The sequence below is a fragment of the Ctenopharyngodon idella genome, chromosome 18, assembly GCF_019924925.1.
Source record: "Ctenopharyngodon idella isolate HZGC_01 chromosome 18, HZGC01, whole genome shotgun sequence".
NCBI classification, from domain to species: Eukaryota; Metazoa; Chordata; class Actinopteri; order Cypriniformes; family Xenocyprididae; genus Ctenopharyngodon; species Ctenopharyngodon idella.
The window spans coordinates 29,815,701-29,840,756 of record NC_067237.1 but is presented as its reverse complement, the minus strand read 5'-3'; the positions used below and the strand labels follow the sequence as shown (position 1 = coordinate 29,840,756).

General features: G+C 36.2%; 3 protein-coding genes across 4 annotated transcripts; 2 read left to right on the top strand and 1 right to left on the bottom strand.

Annotated features, from left to right (window-relative positions):
• Positions 1-1,689: 1,689 nt before the first annotated feature.
• On the bottom strand, positions 1,690-9,694 carry si:dkey-30c15.2 (uncharacterized protein LOC558938 homolog). 2 transcript variants are annotated; one of them, XM_051870268.1, is made up of 12 exons: positions 9,538-9,683; positions 9,273-9,316; positions 8,453-8,516; positions 7,695-7,832; positions 5,588-5,695; positions 4,597-4,643; positions 4,171-4,311; positions 4,039-4,084; positions 3,890-3,961; positions 2,537-2,675; positions 2,333-2,403; positions 1,690-2,177 (listed from the first exon to the last, which is right to left on the bottom strand). In XM_051870268.1, the coding sequence occupies exons 1-12, from the start codon at positions 9,574-9,576 to the stop codon at positions 2,025-2,027; spliced, it is 1,062 nt and encodes a 353-aa protein (XP_051726228.1). In that variant the 5' UTR covers positions 9,577-9,683; the 3' UTR covers positions 1,690-2,024. The 2 variants fall into 2 exon arrangements, with proteins under 2 accessions (XP_051726228.1, XP_051726229.1); XM_051870269.1 differs by lacking the exons at positions 1,690-2,177; positions 2,333-2,403 and having other exon boundaries at positions 2,543-2,675; positions 3,886-3,961; positions 9,538-9,694.
• A 951-nt stretch (positions 9,695-10,645) lies between these two features.
• On the top strand, positions 10,646-16,492 carry LOC127499744 (ADP-ribosylation factor 4-like). The gene is made up of 6 exons (XM_051870295.1): positions 10,646-10,906; positions 11,196-11,276; positions 12,194-12,303; positions 12,564-12,635; positions 15,141-15,266; positions 15,352-16,492. Exons 1-6 carry the CDS (start codon positions 10,840-10,842, stop codon positions 15,436-15,438), a joined length of 543 nt encoding a protein of 180 aa, XP_051726255.1. The 5' UTR covers positions 10,646-10,839; the 3' UTR covers positions 15,439-16,492.
• Positions 16,493-16,654: 162 nt separating this feature from the next.
• Positions 16,655-22,162, top strand: LOC127499739 (serine/threonine-protein kinase pim-1-like). The gene is made up of 9 exons (XM_051870270.1): positions 16,655-19,253; positions 19,522-19,616; positions 19,786-19,836; positions 19,994-20,372; positions 20,484-20,660; positions 20,856-20,944; positions 21,078-21,323; positions 21,569-21,657; positions 21,978-22,162. Exons 1-7 carry the CDS (start codon positions 19,106-19,108, stop codon positions 21,087-21,089), a joined length of 951 nt encoding a protein of 316 aa, XP_051726230.1. The 5' UTR covers positions 16,655-19,105; the 3' UTR covers positions 21,090-21,323; positions 21,569-21,657; positions 21,978-22,162.
• The last annotated feature ends 2,894 nt before the right edge of the window (positions 22,163-25,056 follow it).

Below are 25,056 nucleotides of genomic sequence, written 5' to 3'. Positions count from 1 at the left end.
TCAAAAATATCTTTATTTGTGTTCCGAAGATGAACGAAGGTCTTACAGGTGTAGAACAACATGAGGGTGAGTACTTAATTATATTATTTTAATTTTTGGGTGAACTAACACTTTAATCAATGCTAAATGCCTCGCTCAAAAGGCATGGAGTGTTTTATGTTTAAATTCTATAGATCTAAATCTATAGATTCTTTAAATATTATTAATTTATTTCGCAAATATGATCCAGATGGGCTAGATTGATATATACATACATATAGGCTTTGGTTCTCAAAGTATCTTTCGATTCATTATTATTATTATTATTATTATTATTATTATTATTCATCAAAAAAAAAAAAAAAAAAAAATCCAACATATATAGCCTATGAAAACCAGAAAAAAAGACAATGGTGCAAGACTGTGATTAAATTCATTTATATTGTGGAATAAATTAATTATTCCATAAAGAATTGTGAAATACATAATCTAATGAAAATAATTTCCACATGGCAAAAATAACAAAAAAAAAAAAAAAAAAAAAAGTAGAACTCAACTTCTATGCTTAATGCTGCAGTTTTTTATGATAGTTCAGTCTACAGCCAACCATACATGTTTTCTAGTCACCTAGATTGTAAGAGGGCATTCTTATAAATTCAGCCCTAATTATGTAATATACCACATGATCTTGTTTCTTTTTCATTTACATTTACATTTAGTCATTTAGCAGACGCTTTTCTCCAAAGCGACTTACAAATGAGAATAGTAGAAGCAATCAAATCAACATGAGTGCAACAGTATGTAAGTGCCGTGTCAAGTCACAGTTTCATCAGTAAAGTGCTCGTAGCAAGGTTTTTTTTTTTTTTTTTTTTTTTTTTTTTAATATACGCAAATAGATAGAAAATCGAAAAAAGAAAAGTAAAATAAAAAGTGCTAATATTGCTGGGTCAAGTGTTGACGAAAAAGATATGTCTTTAGCAGTTTTTTGAAAATGGCTAGAGACTCAGCTGCTCGGATAGAGCGTGGTAGGTCATTCCACCAACCAGGAACAGACCAGGAGAAGGTCCGTGAGAGTGATTTTGTGCCCCTTTGGGATGGCACCACAAGACGCCGTTCACTTGCAGAACGCAAGCTTCTGGAGGCCGCGTAAGTCTGAAGTAGTGAGTTTAGGTATAGAGGTGCAGAGCCATGGATGTTCTGTAGGCAAACATTAGAGCCTTGAATTGGATGCAAGCAGCTACTGGCAGCCAATGCAAACTGATGAAGAGAGGTGTGACATGCGCTCTCTTCGGTTCGTTAAAGACTAGTCTTGCTGGCTTGACAGTGCATGCTGGAAGGCCTGCCAAGAGAGCATTACAATAGTTCAGTCTGGATAGAACAAGAGCTCAGACATCACATTTTTATGGCCCTTGTGAAACTGCAATAAACACAAAGGCTAACTGAAATCTTGATTATTTCATTAATTATTCTTTTAGTTTTGGATAGCCGGTGGTTTCAGGTTGCACACAAAGAAAAGTGCGTGCTGTGAACATATTTGACATGTTTTGTGACATGTGACATAATCATGACCATTCTGTTCTGTTCACTACATTTGACTGTTCTGTACTGAAAAACTTTATGGGATCACGCTTTATGAGACAGGAACAATTTTACAACTGGCCCTGTGGTATACAATGCTTTGTCATTCTTAGGTAAGCAAAATCTTTCAGTCAAGAACTAGAATTACTGGCACGTGGCTATGCAGACATTTATTGAACAAAACCACAGTTTAACATCCGATACATCAAAAATACAGTTTCCATATAATACCACTTTTGTAAATAAAGTGAAAGTATGGTTTAAAAATAATCAACTAATAATTTGTCTTTTTCAAGCTCAGCTATTGTTTTATACATTTCAAGTATGGTATGCAGACAGCAGTACAATTGCCTATCAACAGTTATCACAAATATATGTATATAAATAAATAGAAAACATTTAAACAAATATATCTGAACTCGTATGTGGATACAAACTAACATTTACATGATTTTCATTCTGTGATTTCATGATGGCTCATTTAATGATTGGTCAAAGAAGGCTCTGTGAGAATTGGCCATGAGAGGCAGACGCTCCCCCAGCACGGCATCTCTGAAATTGCGTCGTCTCCATGCATACACAATACTGTTCAGAAAACCCTGGAGTGACACTGACAGCGCCTGTACAATAATACATGGGAGAAAAGATTAAAAGGTCTGTGAATAACATTCAATTTTTTAGAACTCTCAAACAACAAAACCCAGAAAGCATATGCTTTTAACCAGGGCTGTCAGTTTTTAACAGAACACATTCTAGTTTAGAAAACGTGTTTTACCTGTATGACATAGAGAGGGAAGAGATGGTTTATCTTAGATTGTGAGAAGGACAGACAGATGAGAACCAGAGCTGAAAAAAATGAATCAAAATATAATTTTGTTTAAAATGACAAATACAACCATTCATATTCAGGGAAATACATAGACACATATTGCATATGTATAGCGTTTGAGACGTTTTAATTGTGTTTTATTGTACTGACCTGGTGTCCAGCAGAAAATGATAACAAGGATCATGTATCGAGCCGAGGACCAAATCCCACCTGGATGTATCTGTGACATTGTGAACATGCTTGTGTTCTCATAATGCCTATAACAGCTATGTAACCTACAGTACACCACCTACAGGATGACAGACATGTATTACAGGAGATTATTTATGTAAAACACACTACAGTGACCCCAAAATGTCTGAATGTCATTGCATTAGATAATAAAATATCAAACTAAGTGGCTAAGTTTTAAAGATTTTAAAGGGAGAGTTCACCAAAAAATGAAAATTATCCCATGATTTACTCGCCCTCAAACCATCCTAGGTGTGTATGACTGTCTTCTTTCAGACGAAAACAACTGGAGATATATTTAAAATATCCTGACTTGACTCTACCAAGCTTTATAATGGTAGTGAACGGGGGGCGTGTTTTGAAGCTCCAAAAATGCATCCATCCATCATAAATATAATCCATACGGCTCCAGGGGGTTAATAAAGGCCTTCTGAAGCAAGGCGATGGGTTTTTTTTAAGAAAAATATCCATATTTAAAACTTTATAAAGTAAAATAATTTGCTTCCGGCAGACGGCCGTACGCATTGATTTGCTGTGAAAGAGTAACCCCTGACCTCTTTATGCATGACGTAATGACGAATGTGGAAGCGCAGAGGATAGAGCAAAACAAAACTGGTCATGAATTGGAAGTCTAAAGCAAGAAATTTTTAAATAGAAATGTCAGAGGATTTCAATATAAGAGAAGAGGAGCTTGAGTCCGCTGCGAGAGGCATCTAAGCTTACGCTATTCATACATCCTGCGTTATACATCGCGTCACGGGTTACTCTTTTGGCACAAGTCGACATTCGTATGGTCGTCTGGTGGAAGCTAGTTATTTTACTTTATAAAGTTTTAAATATGGATATTTTTCTTATAAAAACCCATCGCTTCGCTTCAAGGCCTTTATTAACCCCCTGGAGCCGTATGGATTATATTTATGATGGATGGATGCATTTATTTTGGGCTTCAAAACAGGCGCCCCTGTTCACTACTATTATAAAGCTTGGTAGAGTCAAGTCAGGATATTTTAAATATATTATATATAAATATATAGGATATTTTTAAATATATCTCAAATCATGTTCATCTGAAAGAAGATAGTCATATACATGACTTGAGGGTGAGTAAACCATGGGATAATTTTCATTTTTGGGTGAACTATCCCTTTAAAGACACTTTTCAAGCAAAACATGACATATTGATGGATTTTCATGGTAAGTGACGAAATTTATGAAAAATGTCAAATGATGTGATTTGTGATCAGTATTATTCATAAACGTGTGTGTACCCACTGTGCAGCTGAAGATGACGATCAACACACTGCTGAGAGTGAAAATACGAATGAACTCGGCATGAACCGGATCCTGTTGGACAAAAGACAGGATGATGGGAACAGCTCCAGAGGTGATTTAGCAAAACTTGTTGTCGATAAATGTCTTACCACTGTTGTGCAGGAGTCATTTGTGAGATGCAGGAAGAAAATGCAGCTGCAAGATGAAACAGACATGAATTTAGTTAAATGACACACACATGCGTACCTTACACAGGCTCTCATACAGAAACTCATTCTCACCTGCTACAGAACCTGACGGAGGGTCCTCTGCTGACATGTGTAACGCCAGGCATGTGTTCTGGTTTATTTGCTGGCGTGAGAGTAGCTTCCATAACTCTGACGGTATTAATATAGACGAGGTATCCAATTATTGGTACAAGCCTATAGAAATGACATAGCATATAGATCATTACATATAGATCATTACATACACATTGCAATCATATTTATCATTTAACATTTAATCATTTAGCAGACGCTTTTCTCCAAAGCAACTTACAAATGAGAACAACAGAAGCAATCAACATGAGTGCAACAGTATGCAAGTGCCAGTGTCAAGTCCCAGTTATTCCAGCAAAGTGCTTGTAGCAAGGATTTTTTTTTTTTTTTATCATATTACTTTATCATATTTAAATGCATTTAAGAAGACTAAATGGAACTACTCACCATGCGATTACATAGATAAGACAATACCTCCTCCTTCTGCGTGATAACTGTGACAATGGATACATAAAAAATTAGCACAATAGAATTAAATATATATATATATATATAACTGCAATTTTGATGAATAGCCAATAAAAATGCCTACATAAATCAAGCATTTACTGTAAAAATGATTTGTTAGGTAACTTAAAAATATCTAAATCTGTTTTCAGTTTCTGTTTTCACTTTAATTTTAGTCAATGTTATAGTTAAACACAACTAAAATTGAAACAAAAACCATAAAAAGACATTTTCATCACTTGAAATTAAAATAAAGTTTAACTGAAAATATTAATAAAAAAAAATTAATAAAAACTATAATAGTATCTCAGTGATACTAAAATATTTTTTTAGTAATTTTGTTGAGTTTTTTTGACGTTTATTTAAATATGTCTATATAGTTTTTATCATTTTTTATCTATTATTTTTAGTTTATTTAGTTTTGGTTATATAATACTTCAAGTTAAACTAAGCGAAACTGAGAACTGGTGCCTTGGCAACTAGCTGAAATAATTTTATTTCAGTTAACGTTTATTTTATTTCAAGTAACAAAAAAAAATTATTATGGTTTTAGTTTTAGTTAACGAAAATAACACTGATATAAATGAACAGGATTTGAGTTACAAATTATTATGACTGAACTACATTAGGTTACAACAACAAAAATCATTCTTAGAGATTAGATAAGGTAGAAACTCCAAGGGTACTTCTAAGAAAAGTACAGACGTAATGTTTGTGCTGTGACTACATGAAGAAAATACGAGAGGAATGTGGCACAGCCTGAACGGTCTCAGACTCTACCAAAATACCGCGTCAGCAAACATTCATAGCTGCTGTCATGTTATATAATACCAGCGACATTGATTTGATTTATAAAACAGTGTGTGTGTGTGTGTGTGTGTGTGTGTGTGTGTGTGTGTGTGTGTGAGAGCAGTATGTGAGCCCTGCTGACCTGGGTTTCAAATGCTTCCTGCTCTGCTTTTTCCCTCCATCCTTGAAACGCATGTGCCGACTCACAGGCATAAATGATTACAAGCAGAAACGAGACGCAGTAGAAGGCCTGGGAAGAGACAGAGAGTTAATGCTTAAATAACTTAAGTTCATCACAGCTGCTGCACAGATTCACAGTGAAAGCTTTGGACACACATCAATGATTGAATTTATGTTTGATTTAAACATGTTTGACGTTTTAATTTAAAGGCGTATGCTGCAAAGCTTCTAATTACTTTTGACAAAAATAAAATGTGTATGAAAAATTACAGTTGCAAGAAAAAGTATGTGAACCACTTGCAGAATCTGTGAAAATGTTAATAAGTTTAACAAAATAAGGGAGATAATACAAAATGTGTGTTATTTTTTATTTAGTACTGTCCTGAGTAAGATATTTTACATAAAAGATGTTTACATATAATCCACAAGACAAAAAAAAAAAATAGCTGAATTTAATAAAATAACCCCATTCATAGTATGTGAACCACTGATTCTTAATACTGTGTGTGGTTACCTGGATGATCTACGACTGTTTTTTTGTTTTGTGATGGTTCTTCATGAGTCCCTTGTTTGTTCTGAGCAGTTAAACTGAGCTCTGTTCTTCAGAAAAAATCTCCAGGTCCTGCAGATTCTTCAGTTTTCCAGACTCTTAATGCATCGTGTTTCCTTCTGAAGCATCAGTGAATGTTTGAGTCCCTCAGTTGTCCTCCATGTGAAAAGATGGATCTCAAAATCATTCAGTCACTGTTGTAAAGGGTTCAAATATGCAAAAGGTGGTGGAAAACTGAAGAATTTTTGGGACCTGGAGATTTTTTCTGAAGAACAGAGCTCAGTTTAACTGCTCAGAACAAACAAGGGACTCATGAACAACCATCACACAACAAAAAAACAGTCGTAGATCATCCAGGTAACCACACACAGTATTAAGAATCAATGGTTCACATACTTATGAATGGGGTTATTTTAATAAATACAATAAATAAAAAATAACATGCATTTTGTATAATCTCTCTTATTTTGTAAAAATTTTGCACATTTTCACAGATTCTGCAACAATAAAATTATATATAAAAAATATATTTATAATTAGCATCCAAACCTTTGACTTGTAGTAGAGTTGTCAAAAGTACCGACTTCGGTACCAAGTCGGTACTAAAATTTTAAAAATGTGACGCTTTGAGCGGATTCGTAAACACCTCTGATTGGCCATTGAGTTCACACACTCAACAGATATGTCTGTGATTGGCTTCAATGATCAACGCTTCAAAAACATGTTATAAATAGTCATCAATGATGCTCTTCACCGAGCACTTACACGGATACACACAGGAGCGTTTGAAAGCAGGCCTCTATTGCGGACCAGTCCGCTGATAGACGCCTGCTTTCAAACGCTCCCGCTTTCAAAACGCATTCATATTTAAACGCTCCCATGCGTTGGTCATTGTAGCCAATCAGAGACATATCCAATGAGCGCGTCAACACAATGGCCATTCAGAGGTGTTTACGAATCCGCTCAACAGCTCTCAAAGCGTCACCGAAGTCAGTACTTTTGACAACTCTAACTTGTAGTGTATTTTAAGCAATATTCATAAATATTTCCTTTACTGTGGTGACCTCATAAATATCCTCATGTAAATAATAAACTCAAGTTTTTACTGAACCACTATGTCAACTCGGTGTCAAATGAGGGTTTTACAGGGCAGTGCATGACTCAGGGGTTCTATATGTGCAAATATGAGGCTCTTCAATTGTCTTATGGCAACACAATAATGCAGGAAATCTACAAAGCACTGAATAAACATCTGCTGTGTAACTCTACACCAAGATCTCACTGTTACCAAGATCATTTCTCAGCTGTTCAAGGAAGTTGTTATGTAACAAGGACATTATTCAGTAAATACACACACACACACACACACACAAAACAAGTATTTATTTTTCTGCATTGAATGTACACTTGTAGTATTAGTATCCCGGTTGGAGATGTAAACAAACACTTTCAGACTTTTATTAGACTTAAACATTATTTTAACAGCTCATGACATATTACTGTATCAGCAGTTACTCACCAAAGACAAAGGCAATCCGTTGTTACAGAACTTTTCACTGAGTGGCAAAATTTTATAAGGCAAATTAATTATGGCGGTGCACATCAAAACAAGTGACGCCAGAAAATCTGCCAGGGCCAGCTGAAGAAGAGGCTTTGCCTGCAATACAACAACAATGATAAAGAAAAATAATGGTTCTTTATTGGCATTGATGGATGAACCTTTAACAACAACGGAACATTTCCATTCCACAAAAGGTTCTTTAGATTTTTAAAATGTTCTTCACATTAAGAAAAAATTGTTCTTTTAAGAAAAGTTCACTGAAAGGTTCTTAAAGGAACCAACTTTTAGAACCTTTACTGTATATATAAGAGTGTATGTGAAGAAACATTAAACAGAACATAATTGGCAAACAGTGAGGCCCGATTCAAGGAGACTGCTGAAGAAATATTTTTACTAATGTCTTGGTGATCTTTGCAAAAGAGTTATCTAAAGCATGTTCTGCTGATGGAGAGAGATGTATGCAGTTATGTAATCAGAGGGCTTAGTTTTGATTGTGCACACTGTTAGCCAATATTGACCCTCACTGTAGACTTTTGCAGCAAGACTTTTGTGATTCAGCTGGGGAATGCAGATCCATCAAATCCATCATTTGTCCATTCAAAAATTCAGATTATCTGCTGGAATTCTAGGCATTTTATGTGCCCATTTAGAAGCTGGCGGCTTAATCAGATCTGTTCCCCAAAATGTAATGAAATTTAATTTGCATATTGACTGACCTGTTCATTGAGATGCCTTCTCTTTATAATGGACACCACAACCACAGAACAACTACCTATGAGACTTCAACAGAAAAAAAAGTAATTCATTAAGAATTCTTGTGATTTTAAAAGCAAATTCAGTCCCTGCCGCTCCTGCAAATGCAATCTTAATAATCTTTTTCTACCTGATCTAACCCTCAAAATGAGTTACTCCATAAACTAATGTATAAACTCAGTGATGTTAAATAAAATGAATTGTTACCACATTAACCACATTAACCATTTGTTAATTTATTAAAAAAAACATGGTAGCTGTGGTACTGTAAACACACATGACATATTGCCATAAACAACATAAAATTCAGTATAAAACACTACAATTTGCATAATTAATAACAAAAAATAAGGCAAAACGTTTTAAGTAAAATCTAAACAAATGTGATGCTTTGTGCAGAGAATGTACTCTTCATAAAGTCTAAAGTGATTTATACTTTAACCTAATTTAACAGTGTTTTACTGTAATACATACGCATATTGCGTACGTTGCCTAATTGTCTCAGTAAATTATAAACGCAATTCATACGTTTTTTTTTTTTTTTTTTTTACTTCTAAAATACATGTTTATGTGTTGGCCTATATTTAACGTCACTGCCTCTCAAATAAAACGCATAACTTCAGATGCAATTATTGGTTTCTCTTTGAGTTTGAAAATGAAACACTATACTTCTTTTTAATACATTATAGATGTATTCAATTAAAGCAACAGATCGCAAGCGCTTATATAACATTTCTCATTTCCTTGGAATCACGTCAGTCGAATCAACTTTTTATTTCTCACCTTAAACTCAAAGTCGAGACGTAGATCCAAGACAAAGCAGTAATCTGTGAGTGCAATTAAGATGAAAAATAAACAATATATTAGGCCTATTTGTAATAATAGCCTAAATGACGTCATAAAATCGAAAGTATACAGTCACCAAAGTAGATCAATGTATCACTACCTACATTAGTTTAAATATTTTAAAGCAATTTGTAGCGTGTCAAATACTGTTGTATTCTCGTAGACTTCAGGTGTGTGATTAATAGTAAAGGTGATCAATTACCTTTTCTTCATCATCTGATAATCTATCACTTGAATTCATGATGAAGAGATTAATTCCGTGAACTACATGCCAGCTCGTTGTTGTTCTGTGTCATGTACAGGCGCTGTGAGTCTGACTGACTCCCGCAGTCTCACCTGGACGTTGAACCTCTGATCATGTGACGTCTATACAGCCTCACCTGTACTGGCGCAGTTGCGCTCCTGCTTTCATAAACATATTTTTGCGGGTAAAACCCCATGTGTTTTACATTACAGAGCTTGTGCCACAGGTAGGTGTTGTGTGGTCTGTGTCATCGTGGAGATAACACATAAAAGTCAAGCTCCTTAAATGATCAGATGATATATCAACGTTACTACATATTCTTGTGTAAATATCTTTGGGAACACTTTCAAATGGCTAATATAGCCTATATAGGGCTAAACATTAACATTAACATTAACTACTAACCTGTAAACAGTTTTTCTGTTGTGTTTGTGCTCTGTTCTGTTTCTTTCAAGTACTCGGACCCTCACCACGGACACTAAACTTAGCATGCAGTGACCTCTACTGGTCAAAATGTCACGTGCAACAGTTTGACAAAATCATAGTTGTCCAGTGAGAAAAATAAAAATTAGAAGTGTTTTGGTTATGCTTATGGCATTGTTGGCTATAAAGATCACTTAATTTCGAAATAATATAAAAATACTGGGTGATGGTGAGATAATATAGGCTAGGCCTAATATTTAATTAATCAATGCAAAAAACTTAATAAACTTAACTAAAATAAAGCATAAAAATAACATAAATGCAAAATATGTATATTTTTCATTTGTAATAATAATAATAATAATAATAGGTAATAATAAATGGTTAGGCCTATATATAAACGTTTCAGGGACTGTTGTTCTTAATTTAGTCTTGGTTTTTGGTTTAATTAACAAATAACAAACGAACCAAAAAAAAAAAAAAAAGATTGTCCAGTGCCTTCAAATTCGCCGTGTCTAAATATCGGGATTTTATTATAAAAAAACTGAAAATAATGTCAATCTAGTTTGTATGCTACCATCAGACAGAATAAAAAGCACGTGGGCGTTTCAGAAAACATCGGAAGTTATGAATAATTATGACATCACGGCCCAGAATGCGATTGCAGCAGGAAGTGACGCCAAGACTTCCACGGTGGCTCCTCTTCTTACGTGGCAACGCGTCAAGCGACCGCGAGACACTGAGCACAAAGAGACAGAATATTAATTAAAATACATTATTACATTTTCTTTATTGTTTCGCCTGTTGATAGGGTTTAAGTTCTTCTTTTAAATCATCATGGGTCTGACCATCTCATCCCTTTTCGGGAGACTTTTCGGCAAGAAACAGATGAGGATACTGATGGGTGAGTGTTTCAAGCACATTACACTCCTGTGTTTCTGATGTATTTGTATGATAAATATTCACTTCCAAGACAATATGGATAATATTTGAGTGTAAGTTTAAATAAAACATGAATTTTAATCATTTCTGCATTTAAATTCAACAATCAATGTCATATTTCTTGGGCAGTGGCTAATGTTAGCTTGCTAGCTTCAGACAGAGCTTGTATGAATCGATAAAATGAAGGATAAAAATCACACCATTGTAATGAATTTGACAGCTAAATGTGTTTTTCCCCCCCCTCTTTTCAGTGGGTTTGGACGCTGCAGGTAAAACCACAATACTTTACAAGCTAAAGCTGGGAGAAATTGTCACCACCATCCCTACTATAGGTGAGATTACGCTAACATGACTTTGTTCTCCGTTTTCTAATCACTCTTTTACAATATTACTTTTTTTGTTTGTTTCATTTAAAACAGAAGGAGCTCATTATTAAATCTTATATGTGATATATGTGAATCAGTTTTCAAGATTCTGTTCATTTTGATCAATATTTGTAATGTCACTGCCATTGCATTTACAACTTCAGTGTGGGTTTTAACCAACTGTTTTCAGGGAGACATTGCACTTAAAGTAATGTTTTGTTTGACATTGACATTATTATTCAAAAAAGCTTTTTTGTGTGTGTATATATGTGTATGTATATATATATATATATATATATATATATATATATATATATATATATATATATATATACATACACATATATTATATATATATATATATATATATATATATATATATATATAATATGTGACAGCATATACAATGAATATAAATGACTGAAATTAAATTAATTTTTATTCAAAATTCATTAAAATATTTGAAAGTAATAAAGTAAAAATTATTAAATATTTTATCCATTGACAATGCTTTCAGTCAGTCTTGGAGCTGCCAGAAGGTGGGATTGCTACTGCTGTAAATTTACTTGTCACTAAGCCCCGCCTTAAAAACATTACTGACCAATCCTACCTTAGCAACTCTTGCTGTCTGCCACATTATCGCAAGGTTTTACAGGAATTATCCAAAAAATATGGTATAACATTGTTGTAGAGTCTCTCTCAGTGTTTCTGAGCGAGCTACAGTAATCAAGGAACGAATGGTCAATTTAGGCACCGTCATTGGCTGATGGCAATAATCTCTTAATAGCTGATATATTTGTCTATCACTAATCTCGTTTAGCCAATCAAATATAATTGATTCACCTTGAGTAAGGTGGTGTTGAACTGTTTTTGTTTTTGGACAGGTTTTAATGTAGAAACTGTTGAATACAAGAACATCTGCTTCACCGTGTGGGATGTCGGCGGTCAGGACAAGATTCGTCCTCTCTGGAGACACTATTTTCAGAACACACAGGTATGATTTTTATATAGGGTCATTTTGTTGGCAAAGGTGCCACTTAGCTGTTTCGGAATGTTTATCCAGAGCAACTTATAATAATCAGTTACAGGCACTGTGCCCCTTCAGCAACATCCTGATCTCTTTAAGTGCAAAATATTGGTTGAGATGTACTGTGATCTTTGTAACTCGGATGCTTTTGTGAATGTTGTTCATTTGAAGCATTTTCAGGATATTTTTAGCTGCTGAGCCCAAACTATTAATTCTTTTTTCCTCAGGGTCTGATCTTTGTGGTGGACAGCAATGACAGAGAAAGAGTTGCAGAATCTGCAGAGGAGCTTTCTAAAATGGTAAGGGTTCCATTTAATCTTCAGATATTATGCTCAAGAACCAGTCACTTTCAGTGACCTGAACTGAGATCACGTTATGCAGTGTATTTACATATACATTTGCATTTATGTTCTTGGCAGAACTTTCTTACCAAAGCATAGGGGTTTTTGAACCGCATAGTTCTAGGAACTCAGTCATAGGAACTAGCCACCAGTGTGGTTCCCAGAGAACTAATTCCCCCCAGGGCCATTTACCTTGTTGCATTCACACCGGCAGCAGGAGCTCTGAAGTGATGCAAGCCGTCCGACAGTGACACCGTTTAAGAGCGGCATTTACAAACATCAACAGCTGGAGGATAGAGCACACTGTGATTGGAGATTTTTTTTTTTTTTTTGTGTATGTGTTGTGGGCTTTGTGATAACCTAGATAATGTAGAACAGAACACAATGCTGCTGACAACAGGTAAATGCTGTTATCTCTGTTTTCCATGTTCGGGAGTAAGTATATGTTTACACGGCTTTTTAAAAATGCCAGATGCTTGTTTCATGTGCGTTTGGCCAGTCGACGTACACTTACGTCACTGGTAGTTCCTAGTGTGCTGGGTTAGACCCTACTCTGAAGTAGGAGCTAATTTAGTTCTCCCAAAAGCAGTTCCTAGAACTAAAATTGTTCCTAGTTCCTGCGTTCCTAGTTATACGTGGATCAATGAATATGCAAATTAGCCCCGCCTCCACTCGCTTGCGCAGCTCTGAGATGAACTCGCTCAACTTACTGAGGTAATCGCAGCACAATGGTATCGCTCTTTACAACATCGGACACGTAACGGTAATTAATATTAGCCTTTCGATTGATTGTTATCAAACAGCTAATAATGTGTTGCTAATGTTACACAAACCATGTTCCCGTTTGCCATGTCAGAGTCAGACTGCTGCCTTCTAACAACCAGTATCCTTACAAACACTTTGAACAACTCAGAACGCCAATGGAGAAAGGCATATAGTTAATCATAACATCGTAATATACATCATACACCTGCCATATTGCTAAATCTACACGATTTTTCATATCAACAGAAAAATATACCGGGATAACCTGGCTCCTCTCAAGACTGCCCTGCTAGTTCGCTGTTAATGATATGCTAAAGCCCGCAGGCACATTGATGTGATTGGTTACATGGTAGTTTGTGACATCACAGACACCAGCGATTTCAAACTGTGGGTTTGAGACTTTTTCACTTCAGTTTTAAGGAGAAAATACTCAGCAATGGTGTTGACATATGAATTTGCACATGGTTTGTCTTAAAGCATATTAAAAACACTACATAGACATATAAACAACATTAAAAACTTAATTTTCACCTCAGGGGAACTTTAAAGGGTTGGTTCACCCAAAAATGAAAATTCGTTGATCTTCGGAACACAAATTGAGATATTTTTGTTTAAATCCAATGGCTCTGTGAGGCCTACATAGGGAGCAATGACATTTCCTCTCTCAAGATCCATAAAGGCACTAAAAACATATTTAAATCAGTTCATGTGAGTACAGTGGTTCAATATTAATATTATAAAGCGACGAGAATATTTTTGGTGCTCTACACGCTGATTCATTATGCTCCGAAGCTTCCTGAAGCAGTGTTTTGAAATCAGCCATCACTAAATAATTCACTATTTTGTTTTTTTTGGCGCACCAAAAATATTCTCGTCGCTTTATAATATTAATATTGAACCACTGTACTCACATGAACTGATTTATGTTTTTAGTACCTTTATGGATCTTGAGAGAGGAAATGTCATTGCTCCCTATGTAGGCCTCACGGAGCCATCGGATTTAAACAAAAATATCTTAATTTGTGTTCAGAAGATTAACGAAGGTCTTACGGGTCTGGAACGGCATGAGCGTGAGTAATAAATGACAGAATTTTCATTTTTGGGTGAACTAACCCTTTAAGAAATGGTTCCTCCGGTGCGAAAGCCCCTAAAGTGTCTTGACTAAGTGAATGTGTTATGTTTGTTAGGAACATTTTAAATGTATTTTTAATTTAAGTTCATACAGAATGCCATTTAATTTCTGGGAATAATACTGCATCAATTTTATTATTAAAGTTGACATGAAGAAGTTGCAATATTCTTTTCTTCCCTGTTGTGACATGTATCCGAGTGAAACGACTTCTCGAACAAGAAAGGGTGGGACTTGATTCTGCAAGAGGGAGGGAAAGATATTTTGACTAAAGTTTAAGAGGGCACATGAATTTAAAAAAAAGTGTGCTCAGTTATAATAAATAATGCAGTATTCCATTTCATAGTGACTTTAATATTTTATTTTATATATCAGGAAAAGTATTTAATTTTTACCTAAGTTTTCTTGTTTTTAATTACAAAAATACTAGGTTTTTCATTTGCGGTATTCGCTAATTTGGCAGGTGGCTCGTGACTCCATTCTTATTGTTGAGTTCTGTAATGTATGAATGTGTCTTGACTTATTGACTGTTAGATCAGCCTAATCACACTCTTTTTCCATTTATACAGTTGCAGGAAGATGAACTGAGGGACGCTGTGCTGCTGGTTTTCGCAAACAAACAGGATCTGCCCAACGCCATGGCTGTCAGTGAACTCACAGACAAACTTGGGTTGCAGAGTCTACGCAGCAGAACGGTACGCACACTTACTTGATCGACTCCAACATACACTTGTTTAAGCTGTGACTGCATTTTTATTGTCCGTTGTCTGGTTTCCACAGTGGTACGTTCAAGCGACCTGCGCTACACAAGGCACTGGACTCTATGAAGGACTGGACTGGTTATCAAATGAGCTCTCCAAACGCTGATAGTGAACTTTAGAAAGACGGAGGGTGTCAGTTGATAGACTCTGTCCTGAAGAACTTGTGTGAGTGTGTGCGCGTACGAGTGTGTGGAGGAGCTATCAAGTGTTCAGCATCATGTCTAATCTATCTTATCTGTCTTTTTCTATGCTGTATTCCTACTAATGTTCTTTTAATTTTTTTTCCTTACAAATCTGATTGTTTTTCATGACTGTAAAATAATGCTTAAATTGCACGTTTACTTGATAACTGTGAGAGCATTATGGCACAACTGAGAGGAAGTTTAGGAGGAATTCCATGTTGAGGCATCTCTCTCACACACAAGTTTGGAGTAGTTGTAGCTTAAGAGCAAGCAAATGTCAGGAAGTCTTTGTGCATTGACGCTCACTCCAAGATCCCTGTTGCAGTGCTGCCTAACCTGACTTGCGAGTCGCAGGACTCGCCGCTCCATGAACATTCCATTTCATGGCAGTTAATTTTATTCCGGGGGTTGTTTTGTAAAGCTACACATTAACTTTTGTTGCAAAAGCCTCCTAAGTCTTGTTTCAGGGACTTCGCCACCAACAGATTCTTTGAGATGTTTGGAACAAAATGGTACATGAAGTATTGACAGCAATATGGAGTCATCCATGATTGATTAGCCCAATGATCTCTAACCGCCTTTGATGTAAAATACCTCCATTGAACAATATGTAGGTAAATGTTTTAGTTGAAAGCATTTGAACAGATCATAGTACCTTGCTTGATTTTTCTGAGGTGGGATGGACATGGTGGATTGGACAGGGATGAACTGTTTCTTCCATCTGCTCCATGTTTCTTTTCTTTTCGTGTCAAACAGATGTATGTATGTATGTATGCTGGCACCTTTTAATATCAATGATCAAGGTGCATTTGGTGAGAATTTTGTATGGGACACTCCAGTAAACCAATAAGGTCCCCATTTCCGGAGCAGGATTTTCTGATCTTGTACACTTCCTTACTGCGGCAAATGCCCTATTCTTGCTCGAACTGTGCCACAAGGTCCACCCTGTGAGAAAATAAAGATCTGATAAAAACTGAATGGAAACAATGTATGCTGTTTTTTTTTTTTTTTTTGACTTTCTTTTTTTTCCCCATTGATATACTCTGATTACAGATCTTTCATCCTTTCAAAAGGATTTTCTATTCTTAAAAACCATTGCAATACGCTGCATTATTGCTTAGAATTATGCTGGGTTATCTAAATTGAGATGCATTAAACTGATAATTTCTTATTTTCAAGATTACCAGTTGAGCACTCTGGTTTGTTTAACCTAATTTTTAATCACTGTAAAAAATCTGGTAATATGAAGATAGTTTTCTTACATGACTTTCTTCAAATTCATCCACAGGATTGAAATTAAATGGTGTCAAAGATTAAGTTATGGGAGTTGAAACTGAGATACATTTATTAAACCTAAAAAAGTTGTTTAAAGGCACAATGTGTATTTTTGTCACCGCTAGGGGTCGCTAAACTCTTCAAAACAATAACAAAGGCGTAGATTGATGACGCATTGAATGAGTGTGGAATCATGTCGTCATGCTGATTGATCTAATAATGTTTATGGATGAGTGAATGCATGTTTTTTAACATGTGGTGTGAAGCAGGGCGTGGCTGAGACCAAATAGAAGGGGGCAAAAAGGTTGGTTTAGTAATTTTGTAGTTACAGTGACTGCCTGTAGTGATTACCTCACTATGGCAGAATGGTGTACAGTTACATATACAATTTTGAAATGAGAAGTTAGCTGCTGTTGCCTGGCATTTTGTAAAATAAAAAGCCTGCTTAGTGTACTGAATGTATGAGAAAGACATGGAAAAAACATATCCTCATGTACCAACAAGTTATAGTGCCTTCTGGATTTTATTGTTGATTCACACACTGCATTGTTCCCATATTCACTAGAAACAATCATACAAATTGCTGATCATATTTATCCAGTGAAAGACCGGTCCATTTCACAAAATGCTGATGTTGCACTTCTTTTGAAAGAGGTTTATGGTACGCTTTATATTTAGACTCTTCTGGATATGAACCAAAGACATTTTGTAAACTGAATAATTATTCTGGCACCACTAGGTTATATACATAATGAAATCATAGCAATGAAATAAAGAAGGCTGTCGAGATGCCAACTTTTCAAATATTTATAACACTGACAAGCATATGTAAGAACCAAAAGTACTTATCCATAACTTTAATCATTTATTTGTATAGACCACGTACCTTCACAATATGACAAATTACAACCCACTGAAGCTAAGCATGGTTGAGCCTGGTCGAGTACCTGGATGGGAGGCTGCTGGAAGAGGTGTTAGTGAGGCCAGCAGGGGGTGCTCATCCTGTGGTCTCTAGCTTTGATGAACATGAACGTAGCTTTCATGGTGAAACACTGAGGTAATCTTACCGCTTTCCCCCCCAAAAGATATTCAACAAAAAATACACAAAATTGGTATTAAATCATATAAGAACGGTGGACATTTCAATGATATATTGACCATAGCACTAGAAAATCCTGTTTTCATTTAAAAAAAAAACCCCGAACATTTAAACATGTAAGGCTGAATCACAAAAAAAGCATCTTATGTATTTAAATGAATGTATTTAGAATTTGATATATTTAGCATTTTTTTTAAATGGGGAACAGTGATATACCTTAAAATTTGAAGCCAAAGCATATTTTATATAATAAATATATATAAAAAACCGCACTAAGCAAAATGGGCAAAGCATAGGCCTTTCTAATCTTTTATTTTAAGTATATTTATCAAAATTTTCGTTTTGAAACATTTAGAAAATAAATAATCAGGTGGAATCGTGACAGACCTCTGATTTTAATAAAAAAAAAAAAAATCAGCAAAAACGTTATTTGAACATATTTTTATTTATTTTTCCACATACATGCTTTGAAAAATTTGTATATTTTAAAATCAAATTATATAAATATTGTATGAAATATATAGCCTATTGCAATAAAACAATAATAAAACAGTAGTTTATTGCATTATCAATGCATTATTAGCCAATATCAGAACAAGCATGTCTTGAGTAAGCTTTATTACATCATAGACGTGTGTGCACCTTTAGAACGTTGCGCGCGAGACAGATGCGTGAATCTACTCTCTCATTGCTCATTCTGCAGCTCATGAATTCCGATAGTGTAATGCAAGCGCACATCGTGATTATGGGACAGAAGAGAAAAAGAAGTTGTTCTCGCAGCGCAGAGAATGATTACGATCTGATGTACAACTTAGATCAAAATACACTTCCAACATCCAGCACTAATGTGGCGGTGAACCATCTCCAGCCCGTTGGTGCTGGTGAGGGAAGGAGGAGAATGGAGTCGCCCTCTCGTCAATTTTCTGACTCCTCAGGTCAGAAAGTAAAAGTGGAGGACCAGGGTACTGCGCCGGCATGGCAGAGAAGTACTGAAGGTGAATCTCGTGTGATGTGGTTTTTGTTTACTGGAGCTCTGTACATCAAAAAGTCTCGTCTTCATATTCAGCTAAATATCCTGAATTAATTAATTAATTGTTCCTTAGGATGATTTTATCGTTAACATCTAACATTTTCCAAACACAGAAGCACTGAAGAATCACTATGAGTATGCCATAAACAACAACAATTATTATTTGACTGAAACCAGATTTTGTTAAATGTGGCCCTCTTTAGATCAGGATTCTCTACAGCACACGAGCTGTTCTGTAAAGAAACATGGTGTTCAGGAACCTCGCAGCAGTGGCCCTGATGTCCTCCCAGCTGAGGATCAGCAGGTTCAGCCTCCTCCAGCTCAAGTCCCCAACAGTAAATTGACCTCTATATGTACTTTATGACAAAATATTCATGTTATTTGTCAACATAAAGATTTTATATTAAAATTAAAGTTTTAGAAACTCTAACTGCTGTAACATTTCTTTCAGGTTTTTCATAATTTACATTTTAGCTCTTTTAAAAAAAAAATCCAATTAATAGATACTCTAGCAAATTACCATTCATAAATGAAAACTGCAAGTTTAATAATTAGGAAAAGTGTTGTTTATATCGTCAACTCCAATTATTTATCATTTTACAGGTGACATTTTGAGCCGCTATGAAATCGGCAATAAGCTTGGTGAGGGAGGATATGGGGCCGTCTTCGAAGGGATTCGCTTGAAGGATGGCCTTAAGGTTTCATTTTTTACTCGTAATATCTTGTTTTGTCTCATTGTATCTATTCCAGTCCATTTTTAATGTATATTATGTCTACTATTTAGGGCACTTGATGTGTTGAATGACTGTAATGATATGACCTCTGCACATGTCAACTGTTACAATTTTTTTTTGTTTTGTTAATCAGGTGGCACTGAAATTTGCCTTGAAGACAGATACCACGGAATATATCAGCATTGTAAGTAGTCTCCATGATTTTTCGCAATTGAAAACATCTTATTTTAATAATAATCATAGACTACAAATGATTTTTCAAACTGCCATTAACAACAAATTGTTCATGCTTCTTTTGGGAAAGCTCCATCTAACAATCATAAAAATTATCTTTCTTCTAGCCTGGTCATCCTACGCCCCTTCCCTTAGAGGTTGCCCTAACAATGCTTGCTAACAAGGGCCCTAGCGTTCCACAGATAGTTCAGCTGCTGGAGTGGCAGGACCAGCTCGGCTTCTACATCATGGTCTTGGAACGCCCCTCACCCTGCGAGGATCTGTTTGATTTCCTGCAGCACCACGGAGGCATCCTCAGTGAGAACTTAGCACGACTTATCATGTGGCAGGTAGTGCAGGCCGCTCACATGTGCTGTCGCCGCGGAGTGCTCCACCGGGATATCAAACTAGAGAACCTGCTGGTCAACAAGGACACGCTTGAAGTCAAACTTACTGACTTCGGGTGCGGGGACCTCCTAAAAACTTCTGCCTATAAGACATTCTGGGGTATGTATTATGCTTCAAACCTGTAGTTTGGGACTTAAATTCTAGTGACCACTTACACCATATTGTAATATGCATTCTTCTTCTAACCAATCAAAAAATGTCTTCTCTTAGGCACACAAATGTACTGCCCTCCTGAGTTTGACAAGAGTGGCAAGTACCATGGGAAACCCGCAACTGTATGGTCGTTGGGAGTGCTCATGTTCGAGTTGTTGTGCGGAGACCCTCCAGACAGAAACGACCTGGACATGATTGACGCGGGCATCTGGTCTAAACCTGGATTGTCAAAAGGTTAGCTGCCATTCACCACAGCAAAGAAGGCCAATTGTTATTGTAAAGAAACAAGGCGGTTAAAGTAATATTACTGAGTTTCTGACATTACAGCTTAGGACAGTTAAGATTACGTTGATCAAAGACAGCAGGTGTAAATTTTAGAGTAATAATCAGAGTCTCCCATCTCCTCCTCTCTCCCATCTTTCTGCACAGAATGCTGCCGTTTGATTCATTCTTGCCTGCAGCAGAAGCCAAAGAAGCGGCTTGGTTTGGGGAAAATCATTCTTCATAACTGGTTTGAGGTACTAAAATGCTTTTTATTGAGCATGTTGTTTTTTTTATTGTGACATGGGAATAAATCTGAAGTCAAATCTCATCTAAGTGTAATGCATGTAGATAATAAACCTGATTTGTGTTTTTTTTTTTGTGTTTTAGGCCACCAAATAAGACACTACGGAGAGGGGAAATGAATTCTAAATTTCATTTGCACTATTTACCACATCAGTTCAAGAGCTTCTCAGTCAGCTTAGTGTCTGGCGGGCTGACATGAGTGAACTCTCCATCCCTTCTCGCCTTAGTGTTTTGCGAGGCTGGCAAGGTTCCTGCCACGGTCAACCAGAGGTTTATGTCTCTGACTTGTGGCTGACGTGGGCCTCTGGTCTAAACATGGCTTGTTAAAAGGTGAGTATGCATTCACCACAGCAAAGAAAGACAATTGTTATTCTAAATCATACAAAGACGAACAAAAGAAAAAAGGTGGGAAATGCAATACACAAGTCAAGTGATCTTACAAAAGATGGTGGGGAGCAGGAGTTTCTGACCTTACAGATTAGGATGGTCAAATCTTACAGTTTCAATTAGGATCATCAGAGACAACAGGTATAAAGTTTAAGGTAATAATCAGACTTTCTTATCTTTCTGCACAGAATGCTGCCATTTGATTCAATCTTGCCTGCAGCAGAAGCCAAAGTAGCGGCTTGGTTTGGGGAAAATCATTCTCCATGACTGCTTTGAGGTACTACGTTTCTAAAAAATTTTGTGAATTTTTTTTATACAATAGATACAATACAGATACAATACAATATACAAGTGATGTTTAATGTGACATGGTTAGAAATTTAGAAGTAAAATCATATCTAAGTGTAATGTATGTATACAAACCTGATCCTGACTTCGGGTGATCTCCTAAAATCTTCTGCTTATAAGACATTCTGGGGTATGTATTATGCTTCAAACCTGTGGTTGGGATTTAAATTCTAGTGACCAGTTACACCATATCCTAACAGCATTTTTCTATATTCTTCTTGTAATCAATCAAAAATCTCTTTTCTTCAGGCACAGAACTGTACTGCCCTCCTGATGTTGAAACAAGTAGCAAGTACCGTAGGAAACCTGCAAGTATGGTCGCTGGTTTGAATTGCTGTGCAGAGACCCTCCAAGACAGCAACGATGGACGTGATGGGCCTCTGGGACCGGATTCACAAAACATTCTTAAGAATAAAATTCTTCTTAATTTCCAATTTCTTCTTATTTTCTAACTTAAGAAAAAAGATAGCAATATTTGCATTCCCAAAAACTTTTCTTAAGAATGTAGCTATTCATATTCACGAAAAAGAATGTTCTTAAAAATGATTGTAAATAGCTTTTTAAAGTTAGGATAACCTCCAATCTGTCTTAAATATCCAAATGTAAGATATTTAATGAATTTCTTGGGTTGTTTCAAATATTATGTATTACAACATAACACTAGCTAGCTAAATATAATACATATTACTAGTACATACGTAATACATATACTAGTAGTATATGTGGACGAATTCTCTGAAGTGACCGATTGATCATTTGCAGGTATATGCTCACTCAAGCTGTATCTAGCCAGCGCACACAGATACAGGATGCATTCACTCTAGAGAGAGAGAGCCCAAGAAAGATGAAGAGCAAATGAATGGGAAAGACCACTGCATCTTGAGACAGGCTCTTTTAAAATAACTATTTTAACTTGACACAGTGCAATAAAAACATGACGCTGAGTGATTAACTCCCGTCAAGCAAGTCGTATGAAAACAGTCTGTGCGCTTAACTTCGGTAATCTGCAGGCATTGCAAAAAGACGGGCTTTGAGGTGTTTTTCATTCAGCGAATCTTCAGCTATAGACCTTATTCAGAGCAGCGCCATGCCGTGTTTTCAAAGGCATCCAACATAAAAAGCTGTGTAAACATCCTAGATCACTTACAATTTTCCACAGCTCATGTTTGGAGTTTTTTGTCTACTGAAATTTCTTGGAAAGATATTTTTGCAATATTTTGTCTGCAGAACAATCCAAAAACACATTAAATAATAGTACAACCCACTGAAGAGTCTATCCCTCACTGCCTCGCTTTCATTCCTGTTAAAAATCAAAGATGGTGCTGTTGTGAATCAGGTCTATAACCACCTTTCAAATAACACCAAAGCCTTTCATTTACTTTTTAAGAAAAAAAAACCAAAACAAGATATTCTTAAGAAATTATTAAGAACTTCTTAAGAATCCTTCAAGAATTGCACTTGGGAACATTCTTACGAACTTCTTAGAATGTATCTTAAAGGTGCAGTGTGTAAATATTAGGAGGATCTATTGACAGAAATGCAATTTAATTACTAATATACTATAATATAACAATGTGTAACGGTGTATAAAGACCTTACATAATGAACCATTATGTTTTTATTACCTTAGAACAGGGGTGGGGAACATTGATCCTGGAGGGCCATTGTCCTGCAGAGTTTAGCTCCAACCCTAATTAAACACACCTGAAGCTAATCAAGGTCTTCAGGAGTACTAAAGTTACAGGCAGATAAGTGTTTTTTTTCAGGGTTGGACCTAAACTCTGCAGGATAATGGCCCTCCTGGATCAACGTTCCCCACCCCTGCCTTAGAATGAGCCATTTCTATCTACATACACCGCGGGTCCCCTTACATACTAAGCCGCCATTTTTCTACAGTAGCCCTAAATGGACAAACTGCTCTACAGAGCGCGTTTCGTCACTATGTTGTTCTTCTTCTTCGTTGGTGTTTTTAGAGGCAGCTTGCATCGTCACTGTTGAATACGCACAAAGAAGAAGTATTAGTAGTAGTTTAAGTATTAGTAAGAAGAAACCTCATTGCTTGACTGGCTACTCTCTTCTGTCTCAAACAATGACATCTTTGTCCTGTGTCAGCCAGGCGGCCACCGTAGCTTCTCTATGTGCTTCGAAAGGAAGGGGTGAGCAGTGGACTGAGCAATTCATAACCTCACCGCTAGATGCCGCTAAATTTTACACACTGCACTTTAAAGTCCCCATGAAATCAAAATGTAAGGTTTTTTTGGCTTTTAGTATGAATATGTTAGCCCTAAAGTCTCCGTGAACTGGAAGTTGCAACCTTACTTCAGTGTTGTGACGTATTTCCAAGTGAAACGGAATATTGAATAGAGGGCGGACTAAAGGTTGGAGGGGAGTGGTTAAGGATATTCAAACCAAACAGTCAAACTGACATCATCAGAGAAGGAACGCCATTCCAGGGCGGAAGCAAATTTTCAGATTTTGATTAAAGACATTTTTTTTTCTCTGTGTATTAACTTGCACGGATTAATTGTTCACCACAAGACTAGTAATGTGTGCTAACAAAATAAATAGGGTCAATTTTGATTTCATGGCGACTGTAAGGTTATCTATAAGCTAGTGTGCTCCAAAACAATGACTAAATTCGTATTTAGAAGATATAAGCATTCAAAACTTATAGTCTCTCACTTCCGCCAATATGGATCCACGATTTTGTTGAGATGACAAGAAAATTAAGTCGTGATCTCGAGAAAACAACTTTTATGTCGAGATCATGAGAAAACAACTTTCGTTATGTTGAGATCACGAGAAAATTAAGTCGTGATCAGAGAAAACAAGATAGAAATAATAATAATAATGGCCTTTTAGAGCTTCCGTACTGCAGCGTTCACTGCTTCCTACTCACTGAGCATGGGATATCTGTTGAAGTGGACTTCGCTGACAATAGGCTTTTTTGAGATGCGCCTAGCCTCGCCTGAAATGTAGGCGAGAGTAGGCAGCTGCAGTGAGGGGAGGAGTGAAAAAAGTGCAGGCAAGACGGACAGTTCTCCGTTCTCGTAGTGGATCAGACACCTACGAGATCAAAGGCGGATATCGCGGGATTCACACTCGCGCTTTTTTGCTGACAAACTGGATGTAATTTAAGTTCTGTTGCTTTTATATGAAAATAAATATAATGAACAATACACCCAAAGTACTTGTTATTTATTTCCATTCGAAGGATGTGTGTATCAATCATTCTTATTTTAATTACAGACATAACACTAACACTTTTTATATATTTTTATAAATATGATAACAATCATATAACCCACAGAAAGATCGCACTGTGAGA

Excerpts from the sequence above, each read along its gene's own strand:
- si:dkey-30c15.2 (XM_051870268.1), bottom strand. The coding sequence starts at position 9,576 with ATGAATTCAAGTGATAGATTATCAGATGATGAAGAAAAG. Across the intron at positions 8,517-9,272 it reads GTCTCGACTTTGAGTTTAAG|TCTCATAGGTAGTTGTTCTG; the intron begins GTGAGAAATAAA and ends TTTCTGTTGAAG. Across the intron at positions 2,178-2,332 it reads TCCCTCTCTATGTCATACAG|GCGCTGTCAGTGTCACTCCA; the intron begins GTAAAACACGTT and ends ATTATTGTACAG.
- LOC127499744 (XM_051870295.1), top strand. The coding sequence starts at position 10,840 with ATGGGTCTGACCATCTCATCCCTTTTCGGGAGACTTTTCGGCAAGAAA. Across the intron at positions 12,304-12,563 it reads ACTATTTTCAGAACACACAG|GGTCTGATCTTTGTGGTGGA; the intron begins GTATGATTTTTA and ends TTTTTTCCTCAG. Across the intron at positions 12,636-15,140 it reads CAGAGGAGCTTTCTAAAATG|TTGCAGGAAGATGAACTGAG; the intron begins GTAAGGGTTCCA and ends CCATTTATACAG.
- LOC127499739 (XM_051870270.1), top strand. The coding sequence starts at position 19,106 with ATGTGGCCCTCTTTAGATCAGGATTCTCTACAGCACACGAGCTGTTCT. Across the intron at positions 19,837-19,993 it reads CCACGGAATATATCAGCATT|CCTGGTCATCCTACGCCCCT; the intron begins GTAAGTAGTCTC and ends TCTTTCTTCTAG. Across the intron at positions 20,373-20,483 it reads TGCCTATAAGACATTCTGGG|GCACACAAATGTACTGCCCT; the intron begins GTATGTATTATG and ends GTCTTCTCTTAG.